The sequence below is a fragment of the Maylandia zebra genome, linkage group LG7 (genome assembly GCF_041146795.1).
Source record: "Maylandia zebra isolate NMK-2024a linkage group LG7, Mzebra_GT3a, whole genome shotgun sequence".
NCBI lineage: Eukaryota > Metazoa > Chordata > Actinopteri > Cichliformes > Cichlidae > Maylandia > Maylandia zebra.
The window spans coordinates 43207544-43222918 of NC_135173.1; the positions used below are offsets into that span (position 1 = coordinate 43207544).

At 39.1% G+C, this 15375-nt stretch overlaps 1 protein-coding gene across 1 annotated transcript in view; it reads right to left on the minus strand.

Annotated features, from left to right (window-relative positions):
• si:dkey-112m2.1 (transmembrane protein 132C) overlaps window positions 1-15375 on the minus strand; it is a 184126-nt gene that overhangs the window by 35174 nt on the left and 133577 nt on the right. Inside the window, exon 5 of the mRNA XM_004538248.3 lies at window positions 7392-7581. Within this exon, the coding sequence (XP_004538305.2) occupies window positions 7392-7581 (190 nt within the window). The remainder of the gene's footprint in view (window positions 1-7391; window positions 7582-15375) is intronic.

Genomic DNA, 15375 nt, shown 5'->3' on the forward strand with positions numbered 1-15375 from the left:
ATTCAGGACCCTGTTATTCAAAAGCACTATAAACTTCGATGCATTCACCAGTCACCCAAGTAGTATTTCAGCTGCTGAATTACAGTATTTGCTTTAACCAAAAAATTTTTTCTTGACTTGTAATACTCGCAGGAGGCCTGAAGGCTGATAGATGGCAGCTAGTCATGGCAATTTAATTGATTTATCGAAAACACTTTCTTTTTCTCTTTCAATCTTCACCATTATTGGCACAGATAAACTTCCCGCCAAGCTTTACCAATGTTATCTGAGGAATTTCTGATTTTTTAAAACACCAGTGCGAATTCTGACCAATCTGACAAACCGAAAGTTACATTCTCAGAAACTGTTTCATGTATTGACACGGGATTTGTTCTAGGACTAGGCACCCCTCGCTGAGGGAGGTGTCTTGCTGGCTTCAGAGTATCATTATCTGTTAATGAAAGATCATTTTAACTTGGGGGTACCCTCCAGCCCCTGTTAACCCTCCGCCCTTAAAAAAAAGGACTATACCCTGATTGCTCACCATGTCTGCAAAAGTAATGAGTTTTCTGTGAGTATGGGAAGAGCACTCTCCGAGCTGCTGGTTAACTTGCATTCTTCAAGAGCTTGGACAGGATGAAGACTCTTGTGTTCACTATTGAAGTGAACAAAAGAACATTTGCTGTGCTTTGATCGCAGATGAGACTTTCTGAAAGCAGAAGCGGCTGTTCAAAGTAAATAATGGCAGACTGCATCGTTCCTTGAGAGTGTGCCAAAGTAGCCGCTATGCGGGTATTTTACATTTTTTTTTCCCTACATAGTGACAAAGACAGGTAGGCTAACAGATGAGAAGCCTTGACTACAAAGAAAGTTTCTCAGTTCTGTAGCAGAGAAATACTCTCTCTGGTGCTGACTTTGGGCTTTGTAACTTTACACACTGCTTAAACGTGGGACTATAAATCATTTAAAAAAAGGAAAACCCTCTTTAAAAAAAAAAAGTCACTTTAAACCACTGAATGGAGCCAAAATGAATAAATCTGAATTTGCCCTGGTGATTATAATTCTAGACAAAGGTGCTTAACCACGGCCACAAATACAGTTAATGCAGAGCTTCCTGCTAATGGTGCTGATTATAATGTTATGGGACTGTAAGCACAAAGCGAATGTTATTGAGTTTGAAATAGAGTGAGTTTCAGAAGCTATGAATAAAATGCTAATGATTACATTTGGGATGTACTGTAAAGAGCTATGGGGGCCAACTGGCTGTCTCTTCTAATGAGAGAACAGAGAGGCAGGGAGCAGCAAGAGAGGGATCAAAAATTCATGGGAGGATGCAATAAAAGTAGTGCACACTCAGCTGGCATGTTCTCTGCATGTACCGTCTTTATGAAACACCACCATCGTCTCTCTTTTCCTGTCTGTTCCCGGGCCAGATTGTGTTCAGCCCTGCAGTTTTCTTTGATTGTCCCGTTAAAATCAGAGTAGCCAATATCACTTAACACAAACAATGTAGCGCCATTTGTCTTGGTGACGTCGAGCTGGCATTCACAGGTCCAGAGTTCAGTTCAGTATCTCAGTAATGCACGAGAATTCTCACACAGTAAGAGGAAAATAGCAGTGTCTTAAGTGCAGACAACTTCCTCTGCGCTTGTCCTCTATTAAATGTATTGATTTATGAGATTTCAAACAGGAGTGCGTTACAAACTGAAGACGAGAGCCACTGAGGGTTTCTAAATGGAGACAAAACTGCTCATCTGAACAACCCATACAATCTAGTATTAACTCCTAAAAACTACTCTCGTGAAAGCAGTTTTCAGTAGTACTAAACTCACAAATTTTCCAATAATAACTGCCACTTAATATTAGCAATGCAATCTCTCTATGATTTTGTCTTTCTTAAGGGTAGCAATAGATTACATATATCTACAAGTCTATTATTTCATCTTCAATTCAATTCAATTTTATTTATATAGCGCCAAATCACAACATAAGTCGCCTCAAGGCACTTCATAGATACAGAGAAAAACCCAACAATCATATGACCCCCTATGAGCAAGCACTTTGGCAACAGTGGGAAGGAAAAACTCCCTTTTAACAGGAAGAAACCTCCAGCAGAACCAGGCTCAGGGAGGGGCAGCCATCTGCTACGACCGGTTGGGGTGAGAGAAGGAAGACAGGATAAAAGACATGCTGTGGAAGAGAGACAGAGGTTAATAACAGATATGATGATGCAGAGAGGTCTATTAATACATAGTGAGTGAGAAAGGTGACTGGAAAGGAAAAACTCAATGCATCATGGGAATCCCCCGGCAGCCTATGTCTATTGCAGCATAACTAAGGGAGGATTCAGGGTCACCTGGTCCAGCCCTAACTATATGCTTTAGCAAAAAGGAAAGTTTTAAGCCTAATCTTAAAAGTAGAGATAGTGTCTGTCTCCCGAATCCAAACTGGAAGCTGGTTCCACAGAAGAGGGGCCTGAAAACTGAAGGCGCTCCCTCCCATTCTACTTTTAAATACTCTAGGAACAACAAGTAGGCCTGCAGAGTGAGAGCGAAGTGCTCTAATAGGGTGATATGGTACTACAAGGTCATTAAGATAAGATGGGGCCTGATTATTTAATCTTCACGTCAGAATTCTCCTTTCATATCCAGAAAAAAAAAGAAATACGCTTTGAATGCTAAATTACTTGCTTAGCGCACTCACACAAGATCCTCATTGTCTTCAGTATTCATCTAGCATTCTATAATATCCTGTTCTGCCATAAAAGGCACAAAATTGCGAGTCATCGGTTGAACTACAAATTGCTCTGTTCAATTTTCCTGGAAAATGCATCTCCTCTGAAATTATGAGCTTTGACCATTGCTGCGGGATGAATATCCAATACTGATCTCTCGCGCTCTCTTAAACACTGACTGCAGAAAGCTTATACCTGTAGAATTCACAGAAACATGTCTTCAGTAAAAATGAAAGAAAATTAAAAATGTCAGGGTATGCGTAAACTGATCTCACCCATCTTCTGTTTAAACATGCGCCTTCTTATCTACTCGTTCGTACTTGTTTCTTCTTGACCTTTTTGTGCATGCACACAAATGACAAATTTAAAAAGCAATTCTAGGCATTTTCAGCTGTTCAAAAAAAACCCTTGTAAGAACAACAACAAAAAAAAAGGAAGAAAAAAAAAAGACAAGTTCTGCACTTCATGTTTGGCAGCCAGGAGGTACTGGGTGAGTGTGAGCATGCGTGTGCTTCTCTGTGGGAGTTAAGGCCAGAAGCACTCACGGAGAGATGAGAGTTCTCTTGAACAGGGGTGTCTGGCATTCTGTATCCAGACAAGTACTGCTAAGTGCCAGGAATGATTGGTGTCTACCTACACATACTGCCGCAAAGGTGATGGCTGATGTCATATATCCACCCATCCATCCATCCAGCCGTGCATCTATTTTTTACACATCCTATCGGGTTCGGTGTTTTGGAGGAGGCTGGAGCCTATCCCAGCTGTTATTGTTCCGAGAGGCGGGGTATACCCTGGACATGGCCATCTAAGGCGCAGTTTGCTCAGACAATGACTCGTCTACCTTTAATTTATTAGCTGGCACTTAACAAGCAATATGTGCTGTCAAAGCATGGGTGCCCTTTAGAGAGCAGAATTTGTTTTCGGAAGTCAGAGAGACAACTAACGTCTCAAAGACTGCACCAAGACAGTGTCCTACATATGAGGAGTGAGCAAAACGTTTTGAGAACTGGCTAAGAGTAATTCACATGATCTTCTCTTATATTGCTTAAATATTTTAAATGGGGCTGCTGTTTTTAGATCACTCTGTTGAAGTACCATTATGCGCCCTTGTAACGTAGTTGATCCTTCAGACTTTTTGTAAAGTGGGCCAACTTGCCAGTGGTGCAGGTAGTGTGTGAACACTGTGTCGGTGTGGCCACAAACACAATCACAATTTTTAACTAACTTACAGCACTAGTAAAGATAGCAAAGTACTGTTGTTCTAAGATTTACCTTCGTTATTGCAGTGCACTTTTACGTTATCCAAAAGTTCTAAATAAAAATTCATTTTCCTGTTGCGTGGGCTCTTAGTTCATTTTAGGTCTTCAGCCTTGGTGTATTTAGGCTTCTTAGCTAAATATTTTACTTCATTTATTTATTTATTTTTATTTTGTGTGTGTGTGTGTGTGGGGGGGGGGGATTACAGAGGCATACTGTTAATGTTATTGTTTCTGTTTTTTGTCACACATATTGGTTTTGCTTTACTCCTTCAGTTTCCCCATTTCCTCTCACCTTCTCTGTTAACCGGTTTCTATCTTTTTTTTTGCCAATGTGTTATCTGTCTTAGAGTAACTTCCTGTTTTACTTTGAAGGTTATTTTCCTGTGTCTTCCTGCCTTTGTTTCTTCTCCTCACTTTCTTGATTATATTCCCACCTCACCTGAGCATGCCTTTGTCCCATTTCCCAGCCAGCCCTCTGTATATATCTATTATTTTTTTTTAACAGATCATTTTTTCCTTCCCGTTTCCGTCGCCTGCATTCCCGAGATTCCTGCTGTTGCCCCTTTGCCACCCCATGCTTACTTTAACACTAATTGGCATTTAAATAATGTTTAAATAAGACTTTAACAGAAAATGTTTATTACTACTACTACTACTATTAATTTAATAACAGCTAACTAATTAGACCTATTGACAAATTGTTGAATCTTTAATAAGACACATTTTCTTCTTAAATCAAAGTTTGCACGCTGTCAGTACTTTCTGAAATCTTTATTACAATACATCTTTGCATTTTTTCCATATCTCTTTCAATTAGTTGTCCATTAAACTTTTTAGTATTACTATTATTTAATACAATATAATTGGAGTGTGCATTCTCTTTTATTAAGCCACTAAAAGTGGAGAAATGTAGCCAAAGCCTTAAAGCTGCTCTACTCGCCACAAACCATAAATCAGCAGTGCACTGCTGCCTCACAAAATGAGTATGATAAAACTTTATGAAGTGCTTGAAAGCATTTGATTTGTACATGGACATAATCAATGACAAAAATTAAAACTGCCCTATTCTCTCTTCAGCACACAGAACGATTTTCCTCAAAAACAATTAAGAACAATTCATTATGTTTACAGTGTCATTATGATAATACAGTTAGCAATCATAAGCCACTTGCCAATTCATCCACATTTGGATTGTTAAAATCCAACTCAATTTAACTTCTCATTCTGCAAATTGAGAGCGGCGTTTAAAAGCTTCATGACGATTAGAAGTTAGTCCTTTCATATGGCAAATTATTATTCTTTATAAAGAGGCTAAATACTTTTATTTAAAGTCAGAATCAAAAAATGCACAATGGCCTTGCTAAGAAACTTGTAGACTTTAAGACTAAAAATGGGAAATGAAAATAAATGAAATACAGAGTGGCTCCTAATTAGACAATACCTTGTTGTTCACTGAACAGGACATGCTGCTTTTATCCCTTTTATCATTTATACATTATAAAAATGTTTTTAGTGTGGGAGAGCTGTAAACTCTTTAAAAAGAAACATGTTTTTTTTAAAGTATTTCCACTGGACCTTGAATGTCATAGTAAACAAGTAAAAGAAACAGTTGCCAAGTAACTGCCAAAACTATCTTGTTACAAGACATGATTGAATGTGGGTGTTCATCTTGTACTATGTTTAGCTTTAAGTTGATCTCACAAATCTAATGGGGTTTGTGAGGTTTTCTTCATTACAGCTCTCTTTTTGCTCTTTAACTTTCCAGTGCATCCACATCTCAGCATTATTAAGATGCCGAGACATTTTCCATTGTGTTGGGTTTTATGATGTCAAACTCAAAATTAGTTTAATTTGTTGACATGGTTCTGTTCTGTCGTATGTAAAACCAGAAGAGCAACACTCCTGTGCAGAACAGAGGAGACGTCAGTGGAAAGCGGCTTGTAAAAGGGCAGCAGTAACTATAAACTAAAAAAGCACTGGCTATATGAGATTTGCCAGTTAGATTTGTAGAAAGGAATCAGCTGAGCCAACAGCTGATATTCTAGCCTGCCTGAATTAACACCAGCCTCAATGCAATGGCCGCCAAGTTGAAAGTTTATCTTATTAATAGCTACTTTGAGCTGCTCCCTGCTCCCATTCACAAGGGGTTGCCACAGCGGGTAGCTCCGCATTGATTTGGCAGAGTTTTACACCAGATGCCCTTCCTGATACAACCCCAAAGGGACTGTTTCTCCTTTCGGGATGAAACTGGTGATCTTGATAGTTGAATGCATAAACCACTACATTATAGAGAGTTATGTTATTAATATAATATTACTTTTTGGGTGGAAATAAGTTCAAAAGCTACTAGACATCTAATATAATCTCTTGCTTTTGCTTTCAGACTACCACTTAACCAATTTAAGGCTGTGGGGTAGAAGTAGGGGGAATCTATCCCTGATTTCACAGGCACTCCACCAGTCTGTCACAGGACTAACACACTGAGACAGGTAACCTTTCACACTCACAATTTAGATTCAGCAGTAAACCTAGGAGTACCCCACCCTGGATTCTAACTCAAGACCTTCTTGATCATCCTTCTTAATCATGTTTTAGTCTTGTTCTCTGCAATTGCAAAACAGGCTTTGTTGGATATAGGTCACCTTGTTTCAACAAGCACTTCATTGATGCATTTTTAAAAAAATGCGGTCTCATCTGCTTAAGACAACTGTCCTGCTGCATGGGTCACATTTAGCTCAAGTTTCCACCATTGTGTAGGATTATATATCACCTGCTACCCTTGTTTGAGCTCTTCACATGCCAAAGTGTGTTCTGTTTCTACCAGGTAAGGTCTGCCCCAGATTCTGTTTATCTTATGTGTCTCGATAAATCTTTTGTTTTCTTCTCAGTATGTCAGTGTCCAAGAGCTAAAGTTGGTCTGACCGAATCTGTTGATGTGCTTTTTTTGAGGCATTTTAGTCTCATGTAGACTTCTGCACTGGAAGTTGAATACACAGACGACTAGTATAAAAAGCATCACCAGGATGCCACAACCCTTATACATATAATATATGCATTATTTATCCTTTCCTAATTTCATCAGTCAGTTTCATCTGTCCCCTGTCAACCCCAAATGACCCGGGTATGCTGGTTTTTTTCTCCCGTTGTTTGGTAGGAGCAACTCAAATCGCTCTTTTGATGTTGAAGGTTGCTGACGACTGGTTTGGGGTAAAGTATCAGACACAAAGTAGTAAAACAGTTTATAACATTGGAAGTAACAACTTTGCAAACTTACTGTGGCTCTAACTATCTGTGATAACACACTCAAAAAACAAATGCATGTAGTGTTGATGGGTTATTTTAAGTTAGCCTAACACTGAACTTAGACACATATTCCCTTACGCACACATGCTTCCAATTTCCAACCAGTCACTTCTCACCATGGCCAGTGGCACGATGCCACCCAGGTCCTGCGGTGCCAGACGGATGAGAGTCTGCACTTCACTGGTCAGGGTGCGCGTGAGCGGATACTCGACCTGCCATGCCACCTCCCTGCTCCCCTGAGTTACCATCAGCCCATTTACCTCCAAGTCTACTTGTAGCACTCGCTGGTAGCCCACTGCCTCCATTCTGCAGAGAGAGGATAAAAATTTGTATGTCAGGAGTGGATTTTGATAAAAGGTTAAATAAAAGGTTGGAGTCAAAAGGGATAAGAAGGTAGCAGGGAAAATAAGGTAAAGCAAGGAAAAAAGAAGCAAACACAAGAACTTGAAATAATGTGAACACACAGGAATGATGGAAGGATTAACAGGAGGGGAAATAAAACATCGGTCAGCCCATTCAGGGAAAACTACCTAAAAAGAAGAATTACACTTTACATTTTAATCACCTATTTAAAAAGTTATGTAGCACAAACACTTTGATGGTACCATTAAACCATTAAAATTCCATGAACCACGATGTGTGCAAAAAATAAATAAATAAATCGTTGCAATATGAAGTCTGTCTTGCAGACTGCCAGGGCCATGCAAATTATTTTCCAGCATCCGATGGAGATGCAAACAAAGCAGAAAAACAATGAATGTCAAAGAACACCCATCAAACTTATTTGATTTGCTGAATGCTTGCCTTGATCAAGCTGCTGCCTTTCACCTCTCTTTGTCGCAGCTAAAAATCAATGCCGCACCATTTTCTGAACAACCTGAGACTGATATACAGAGCACGCACTGTCTTGAATAATACAGTTTACCAGATTGGAAGTCTGGAAGTGACTCACAGAGGTAAGTGCTGAGGTTGTGAGAGTCTGCTACTTTAAATCACAGCGACAACAAAAGCTAAAAACAACTCAGATGCTTCCTATAATTTAAAAAAAAAGAAGATAATAGGCATGAAAATTCAAGATGTTGTTAGCTTTGCATCTGTTTATAATGAGTACTATCCTAATTATATCTCTAGCCTAAAAAGTAGGTTTGCTTTTTCTGTGTCGCAATCAATACAAGGCTGGATAGAGTCCAAACTGAGGTTCAGGAGGTTTTGAGGGATAAGATCCAAGGTTTTTCTTGAACATATTTTGGCCAAGTCTGCAGTTAAATATCCCCAAACTCTCCCTTATGTTCACAGTTCAGACGCTAGCCCCATTTCAAAGTGCAGATTTAAGGATCCACTCCGGTTTAAAAAAAATAAAAAGAAAGAAATGCAAGGGAGGACAGTTTTGAAAACTGAAATCAGTGTGGATGAAAACTGCTTAAATAGCAATTCTAGGTCAGGCAGAAAAGCCTCTCAGTTTCAGTGGGTAATATTCTGAATTATACAAAAACATGCTTTCAAATAACCATTGAGAAGGTTTGGCTCTGGATGATCACAGAGGAGCACTGCTGTGAATCTGACCCCACAATGAGAAATATTAAGGTGCAGTTCCGTTTGAACAAAGCAGAATTTCACGGGTGAGTAGCATTGTGCCAAAGGTAGGGGTTGTTCTTTGTACTGTACTAACATTCACAAAGTTAAAAGTCATGGGATTTTTACACAAAGGATCTGCCTTCCCTTCTTTTATCCCCAATTTTTTTTAAAAACAAAAAACAAACAAATAAGACAAATACTTTTTTGCTGCATTGCTCTATTTTGTACACCCATTTAAATACAGGTTTTGAAATTCAAAGAGAAAAATGTATCAAAAATGTGCCACACTTTGGTGCCAGTATGGTTCACCAGGTTAATCCATATGCTGTAAGGCTACTGCAGAGAGCTGGGTTCGAATCTGCCCTCAGGCCTTTTACTGTCTGCCGTCCCCTCCGTATTCCCATATGGAAAAGATATATATAAATCTTATAAAGTTTGTATCTGTCTTGTGTGAAACTTGTATGAAAAGCATACAAGAGTGAAAACAGATATAAGATCCCTTGAAAAATTATATAATGAAACTTTTATGTTTTGGATACTTCCTAAAACAATATATGAAAGTAATGAGAAAGTGGCCACTTTCATGAGTAAATCATATAAGTTTTTACTATTTCTTTTCCATATGGGTTGTTTTCTACTCGCCTTTACAGAAGTTTACAGGCTTCCAAACTCGTATAAAGTTGTTTTGAAATTGCACAATAAAAATATATATCAACTGAAGAAGAACGGATAAGATCTGAATGCTTTGTTAATCTTGTCATAGATTGGCGACCTGTCTATTGTGTAACCCTTCTTTTGTCCAGTATCAGCTTGAATAGGCTCCACTCTACGGATCGGTGGATAGCTGCAATTTGGTCTGTTTGAAAGCAGTATACAATTTATGAAGTGTCTGTTGTGATGCACAAGATCATGGGAAATGCTGGTAAATTTGAAAGCAAACGTAGGTAAGATCTGCTATTAGCATACTATCCCCACTCTCTCAGTAGTGTTCAACCTAGCTAGAGAGCAGCTTTGATGGCAAAGATCCTACAACAGGTGGCCCTGAAATGTATTAATAGCAATAACATGGGACAGGGTTAGACACAAAAGATGGATCGTGCACAATGCCTGCCATGCTGGGCTGTTTTGTCTGAATACAGAATAAAAGCGTTTTGCTTTTTGAAATAAATAATCAGGATGCAGATGGCAGAAAAATGGATATTTGTAGAAGTTTCTGTGCAAGATGCAACAATCACAAACCAATTTTTGTACCTGACAGAGCTGGGTAAATGGCCCAAGCAAGGCAAAAAGACACCCAACTAACTAAATCATGTTGGAGTCTGATAGCATTCTTTTTGTGGCAACATCAGTTAAATATATCCATCACTTTCACGTTTTGGTAAGCCAGGCAGAAAGAATCCCTGTTAAATGCAGGAAGGCCTTTTAAATCCTTAAGTTATTTAGGAAAGACGTGCATACTAGCTATGTCCTTATTAATATATTGGTACAAAGTCTGTATGGCAAACAAATTCTAATGTTAAGTAAAGAACTGATAAAAGGAAACGTTTAAACCAAGTGTGCATAAATAATAAAATGTAACAGGGTTCTGAAACAATCCACAACTCATCAGAAATACCCAGTTTTTCCATTAAAAGTAGTGCAGAAAAGAACTCGAATTTATGCGATCTAGTTATTAACTCACACATTTGATCTCAGTGCTGCTCCTTTGCAAGTTGTGGCAAGTTGGAAAGATGAACTAACACTCATCTGTTTTGGTTTTCCACGGAATAGGATTTGAGAACAGTTGGAAAATATTGTCAGTAAATTTTGTAATGTATTCAGTGTAAAGTAAGGCCAATGTACCCCGCTTTGTACAAAAGATGGGGAGAAGGAAATACATTCTCCTTGAATTAATTACCCCATCTCTATCACATCTTTCTACTTATATTACTCTCTGTGTTGAAATTCTACACAGTTCAATCAGCATTTTTGAGGTTGGATCTGTGCCACTGGAAAAACTCTAAAAACTAAAATGAGGGATTAATAAAAAATAATAAAATCAAACGATTTGCCAAATATTACATTAGAATAAAAGAGTTGTGTTGATACTATATGAATAAAAAAAACATGCTTTCATGTAGGGCACACTTAAGCAATTTCTTGACCATTTTTTGCCCTTTGATTTCCCTTTTAAAGTAAAAACATCAAAAGCAAAAGAGAGGAACTGATGAGCGCAAACATCCCACATAACGCCATGCTGTAGATTTTAGTTCTATTTGGTTAGCTGTATTAACAGATTTGTTGAAAATCCTTACTTCTGTCTGCGGACAGAGTATCAGTCATTTGTTGGAGCTTATTCAAGCCCATCCATTACCTCTTTTTCTTTTCAGTTTCTTTCAGAGACAAAAATTTGGAGTGCCACAAAGCCACAGTATCCTCTACTGCCTGGCAGCATCCTGGGCTCAGCGGTAGTGACTGTAGTGATTATGTGATTTACGCTTTATGGTGTATAATTACATCCAAATCAATTATCGGTAACAGACAGTTTTGCTTTACAATGTAGCTGCAAGCAGTCAGAGCTTCAGTGCTGAACACAAAACGACACCCCCGCTTCTCCAGCCTGTTCCTCTTTGTGTTGGTTCTACAAGGTGGGTTTTTTCCCCTAATATTCTTCTCATCATCCCTTCTTCATCTTTAATTTATTCCTCTTGCCTACCCGCAGTGTGGTGTTACTCTCAATAGAGGGCAGTGCTCTCTCTCTCTCCCCCCTCACCCCTTCATCCACCGTGTGTTTGGGATGATGAATGTCTGCAGCGCACCAGCTGGAGAGGTCAGGCCGCTTCTCTGTGTCTCATTAGAAACATAACTGCACCGTGTGCCCTTTTCTCACTGCGATTACCATACAATTTAATACACTCATACACTCACTGGCAACTATCACTGCTCTTGCCCTGAATTGTGCATGCGGATAAGAGCAAGAGGTTGACACGGAGATAGAAACAAAAAAAACACAGAGCAGAAACAGGGTTAGAAGGGCTCAGATAAAAGCAAAATGTCTACAAGGATCACAAAACTGGCTCTGCCACTATAAAAGCGAGTAGTGACAATGCCCTGGTATCATAGTGGGTTTGTTGTGGCAAAATGAGGTAGAAAATCGCTCATGTCAATTTGAGAAGGCTTTTGAGGCATCTCCATTTGTCAGTCCTATTGTTGGATGTAAAAGCACAAACAGAACAAGGTAAAGGAATCCACTTAGATGAAAAAAAAAGAATCTCACACTTTAAATTCTGTAAGATACATTTCAAACACATCCTTGTAGCAACAAAAGGACTCTGTCAAAAAAAAAGTATAACTGGGAAAAAAAAAATGACAAGAATGAAATTCCTTTTGTTCGTAAATAGGAAAATAAAAGTGGAGCTAAGGAACACAAAAGCCCTGTTAACCATACAGTCATGTTTTCCTCTTTTCACTCTTAAAACCTCTGTGGATATCTGTCTTGGAAAAAAAAAAGAAAATCAGTGAAAGAAAAGTCTGCTGTCTCTTCTGGAGACCTGAGGGGGTTCGTTTCATGCACAGCAGTGATTTGGTTAGCACTGACAACAATGATACATCAAAGACCTGAATCTGTTTCAACACCGCAAATTGACAGTGAGTCCAGCAATGGAAGGAGAGATTGTGTGTGTCTTTATGTATTAGATTGTTATGTAAAACACCTTCTTCCAGGTAAATGTGAATATATAATTTTTCTTTTACTCATATGTGAGCAAAAAGAAAGCAGGACTTTTGCAGCCGGTGTCGAGATATGCTCTGCTATGGCTGTGGCACTTTTTGTGTAGTCAGATTTCAATGATAGATTTCCTTTCAAACTTGGTTTTGTTTGTTTGATGTGCTGTAGATAGGCCGCTTGTTTTTGTGACCCAGCACACATGATTTCCTGTGTGTTTGTCTACTGGGTCATACTAACAAGAGAACGGGACATCTGCATGAAAATGCATTCCAAGATGGACATGATAGACCTTTTGGCAGCAGGAAAAAAATGACCAGATGGAGGTATTGTATGGAGAACAGTGGGTACAGTTGTCTTGGCCATAACTGAATCCTGACTTGTGAGACCAGCGTTAATTTAAAAATGTGATGATGGGTAGGATGAAAACCCCCCAGCTGTCCATCTATTCTTACATGAATCTTGCTTGGATTTCTCTCTGTTAGTAGTCAGATTTTCAGTTATAAATTAAAAGTAAGGTCTAAATTCAGAGAAGGCACTTCAATCAACTCAGTCACTAGCTTTATTTCTTGAAAATACCTTCTGGAGATTTTTCGAAATGTCCTCTGCGCCTGTCATGAAGGTTTTGTGGTGTGGAAATGGAAAACTAAATGCTAGTTTCTCCTGGTTACTGGAGTGTGTTAGCTGGGTCACATGGACCTCACAGGCACAAGGTGGATAAAAGTCACAGCGACAAGGTTTTATTATTCAATATAAAGCAACATCAAATGAATAATTTGGCATTATGGTAACAATGTGTAACCAAACAAAATGTGACAGAGGCATATTTTATGAGGAGTCACGTACTGGAGCTATTTCTTGGTAATGGACAGTAGGGTGCCGTGGCTTCCTGTAATTTGCTGGTTGCCCGACTGTGACAAAGTCCAGGAAGTGGCAGCTGCAAGTGAGAAATAACGTGTATGTAACAAATATTTTTAATCTCTCTTTTCCGACACAGATTAGATAAATGAGCGTCAATAGGGAGCTAAACAAGAGCCACAAGGCTCATGTTTGCTCTTCAGATGGAGAGGGTATTAAGTGGAGCGCCAAACAATGCTGTATTATTCCATTAATGCAGTCCTTATCATGCTAAGAACTGTATCCCTCCCTGCTTTCTAAATGTCTTGGTGCACTGACATGTACGATTTACTTTTGCAGCTGTTTTAATTATTTGTAGTTCAATTACTCTCCAGCTGTGTGGCTGACTGTTCTCTGTGTCGGAGTCTAGATGTCTCTCAAACTGAAATACATTTTGATTCTAATTGGTTTGAAGACTTCAAGGGAAATCAGATAATAGCTCCAATGAATAAAAGCTGGTTTCAACAGGAGCTCCATCTGCTTCTTACTGTGACGCAGCTATAAAGGCCGTAGCATATTAATAGTAGAGACTACCTCTGACTCTACTAGTTCACCTGAAGCTAACCTAAATGTGTGTGTAATGAGGTAATTTAGCCTGATGTATTTGGGCGTCATTAGACTATTGGGATTAACTCAGGATCTGGTGGCGGAGATACCAGAAATTTTGTGTGCTGATGGCGTGTGTGCTTCCTAGGGGGGTTCAAGCTCCTCTCTAATGAGTTTCACTTCTAATATTTGCCTTTTCACTCTGATTATCTTATTGAAATGTTAACTTGCTAACAACATGCCTTCTGTAAAGACTGAAAGGCAACAGTAGGTCACTGTTTGGAGAACTGCTGAGTTATTTAGAAAGGACAGGGGAGTGTAAACCGGGTTTAAGTGTCAAAATATAGCTCAAATTTGGAAATGGCATTATTAATTGCCTTAAAAAGGGCCAGCTTTCTTAATAGATGACAGCTCACTGAGCCAGGTTACAGCCAGTAATAAATGTATGGAGCTCACAGAAAATCCACTCTAAAATCCCAAACTCATAGTGTCTGGGGAGCTAGTGGCTTCCCATACAGTGATGTCTGTTTCATCTGGTATCACTTAAACTCATCAAGTTTAAAGAGTGATAAAGACTGGCATATGACAGACAAATAATGAAAGAGATCATAAAATGAAACCATGTCAAGAGGCAGATGAAACGTAGAATAACCAATTTATGTATGTGGGAGATTTCCCTCAGGATCTATCAAACACTCCACGTCAGCCCTGTCCTTGTCAATACAGATTAGTTTGCTCTCACAGTAGGACTGCAGACTGTGGATTGGGTGGGGACTAAAGGGAGGGGGGGGGGGGGGGGGGGGGGGGGTGAGAGAAGAAGAAAAACTGAAAGAGAAATATTGGAGTCCCTCTCCAAAATTGCCTTTTTGGTTCGTCTCATCTTCAATATTTTCTGAAATAACCCCCCTCTGTTTTGGTCTTTTGTTGCCTCGCATGCCTATTCCTTCACTGACCTCTGTTCTTCCTTTTCATCCTCTCTTTTTTTCCCCTCTCTAGCTCATCTTTGCTGTCTCAACTCTCTCCTTCTGCATTTCTTCATATATTTTTTTTCCCCAAATGTTGTGTGAAATGAAACAGATGTGGCTCCACGCATCAGCCAATCAAAAGGCACTGTTGCCACTCTACACCATATTGTAACAAAAGGCAATCAGACCCTAAAAACGCAGTCGGGGAAACAGAGACGTGTCTTGGAAAATTGAAAATATTAACGTAGTGTAAAAAAACAAAAAAAAAACCCCTCAAGCTCATCTTCTAAGAATTTAATATGAACCCAATAACCAGAAAGCCTTATTAACGCTTTTAAACTTGTGTGTACCCACAGCCATGTCCTTCTCTACTATATAAATGTGATTTTAGTCTGTTAGGTGGTCACCAGGCAA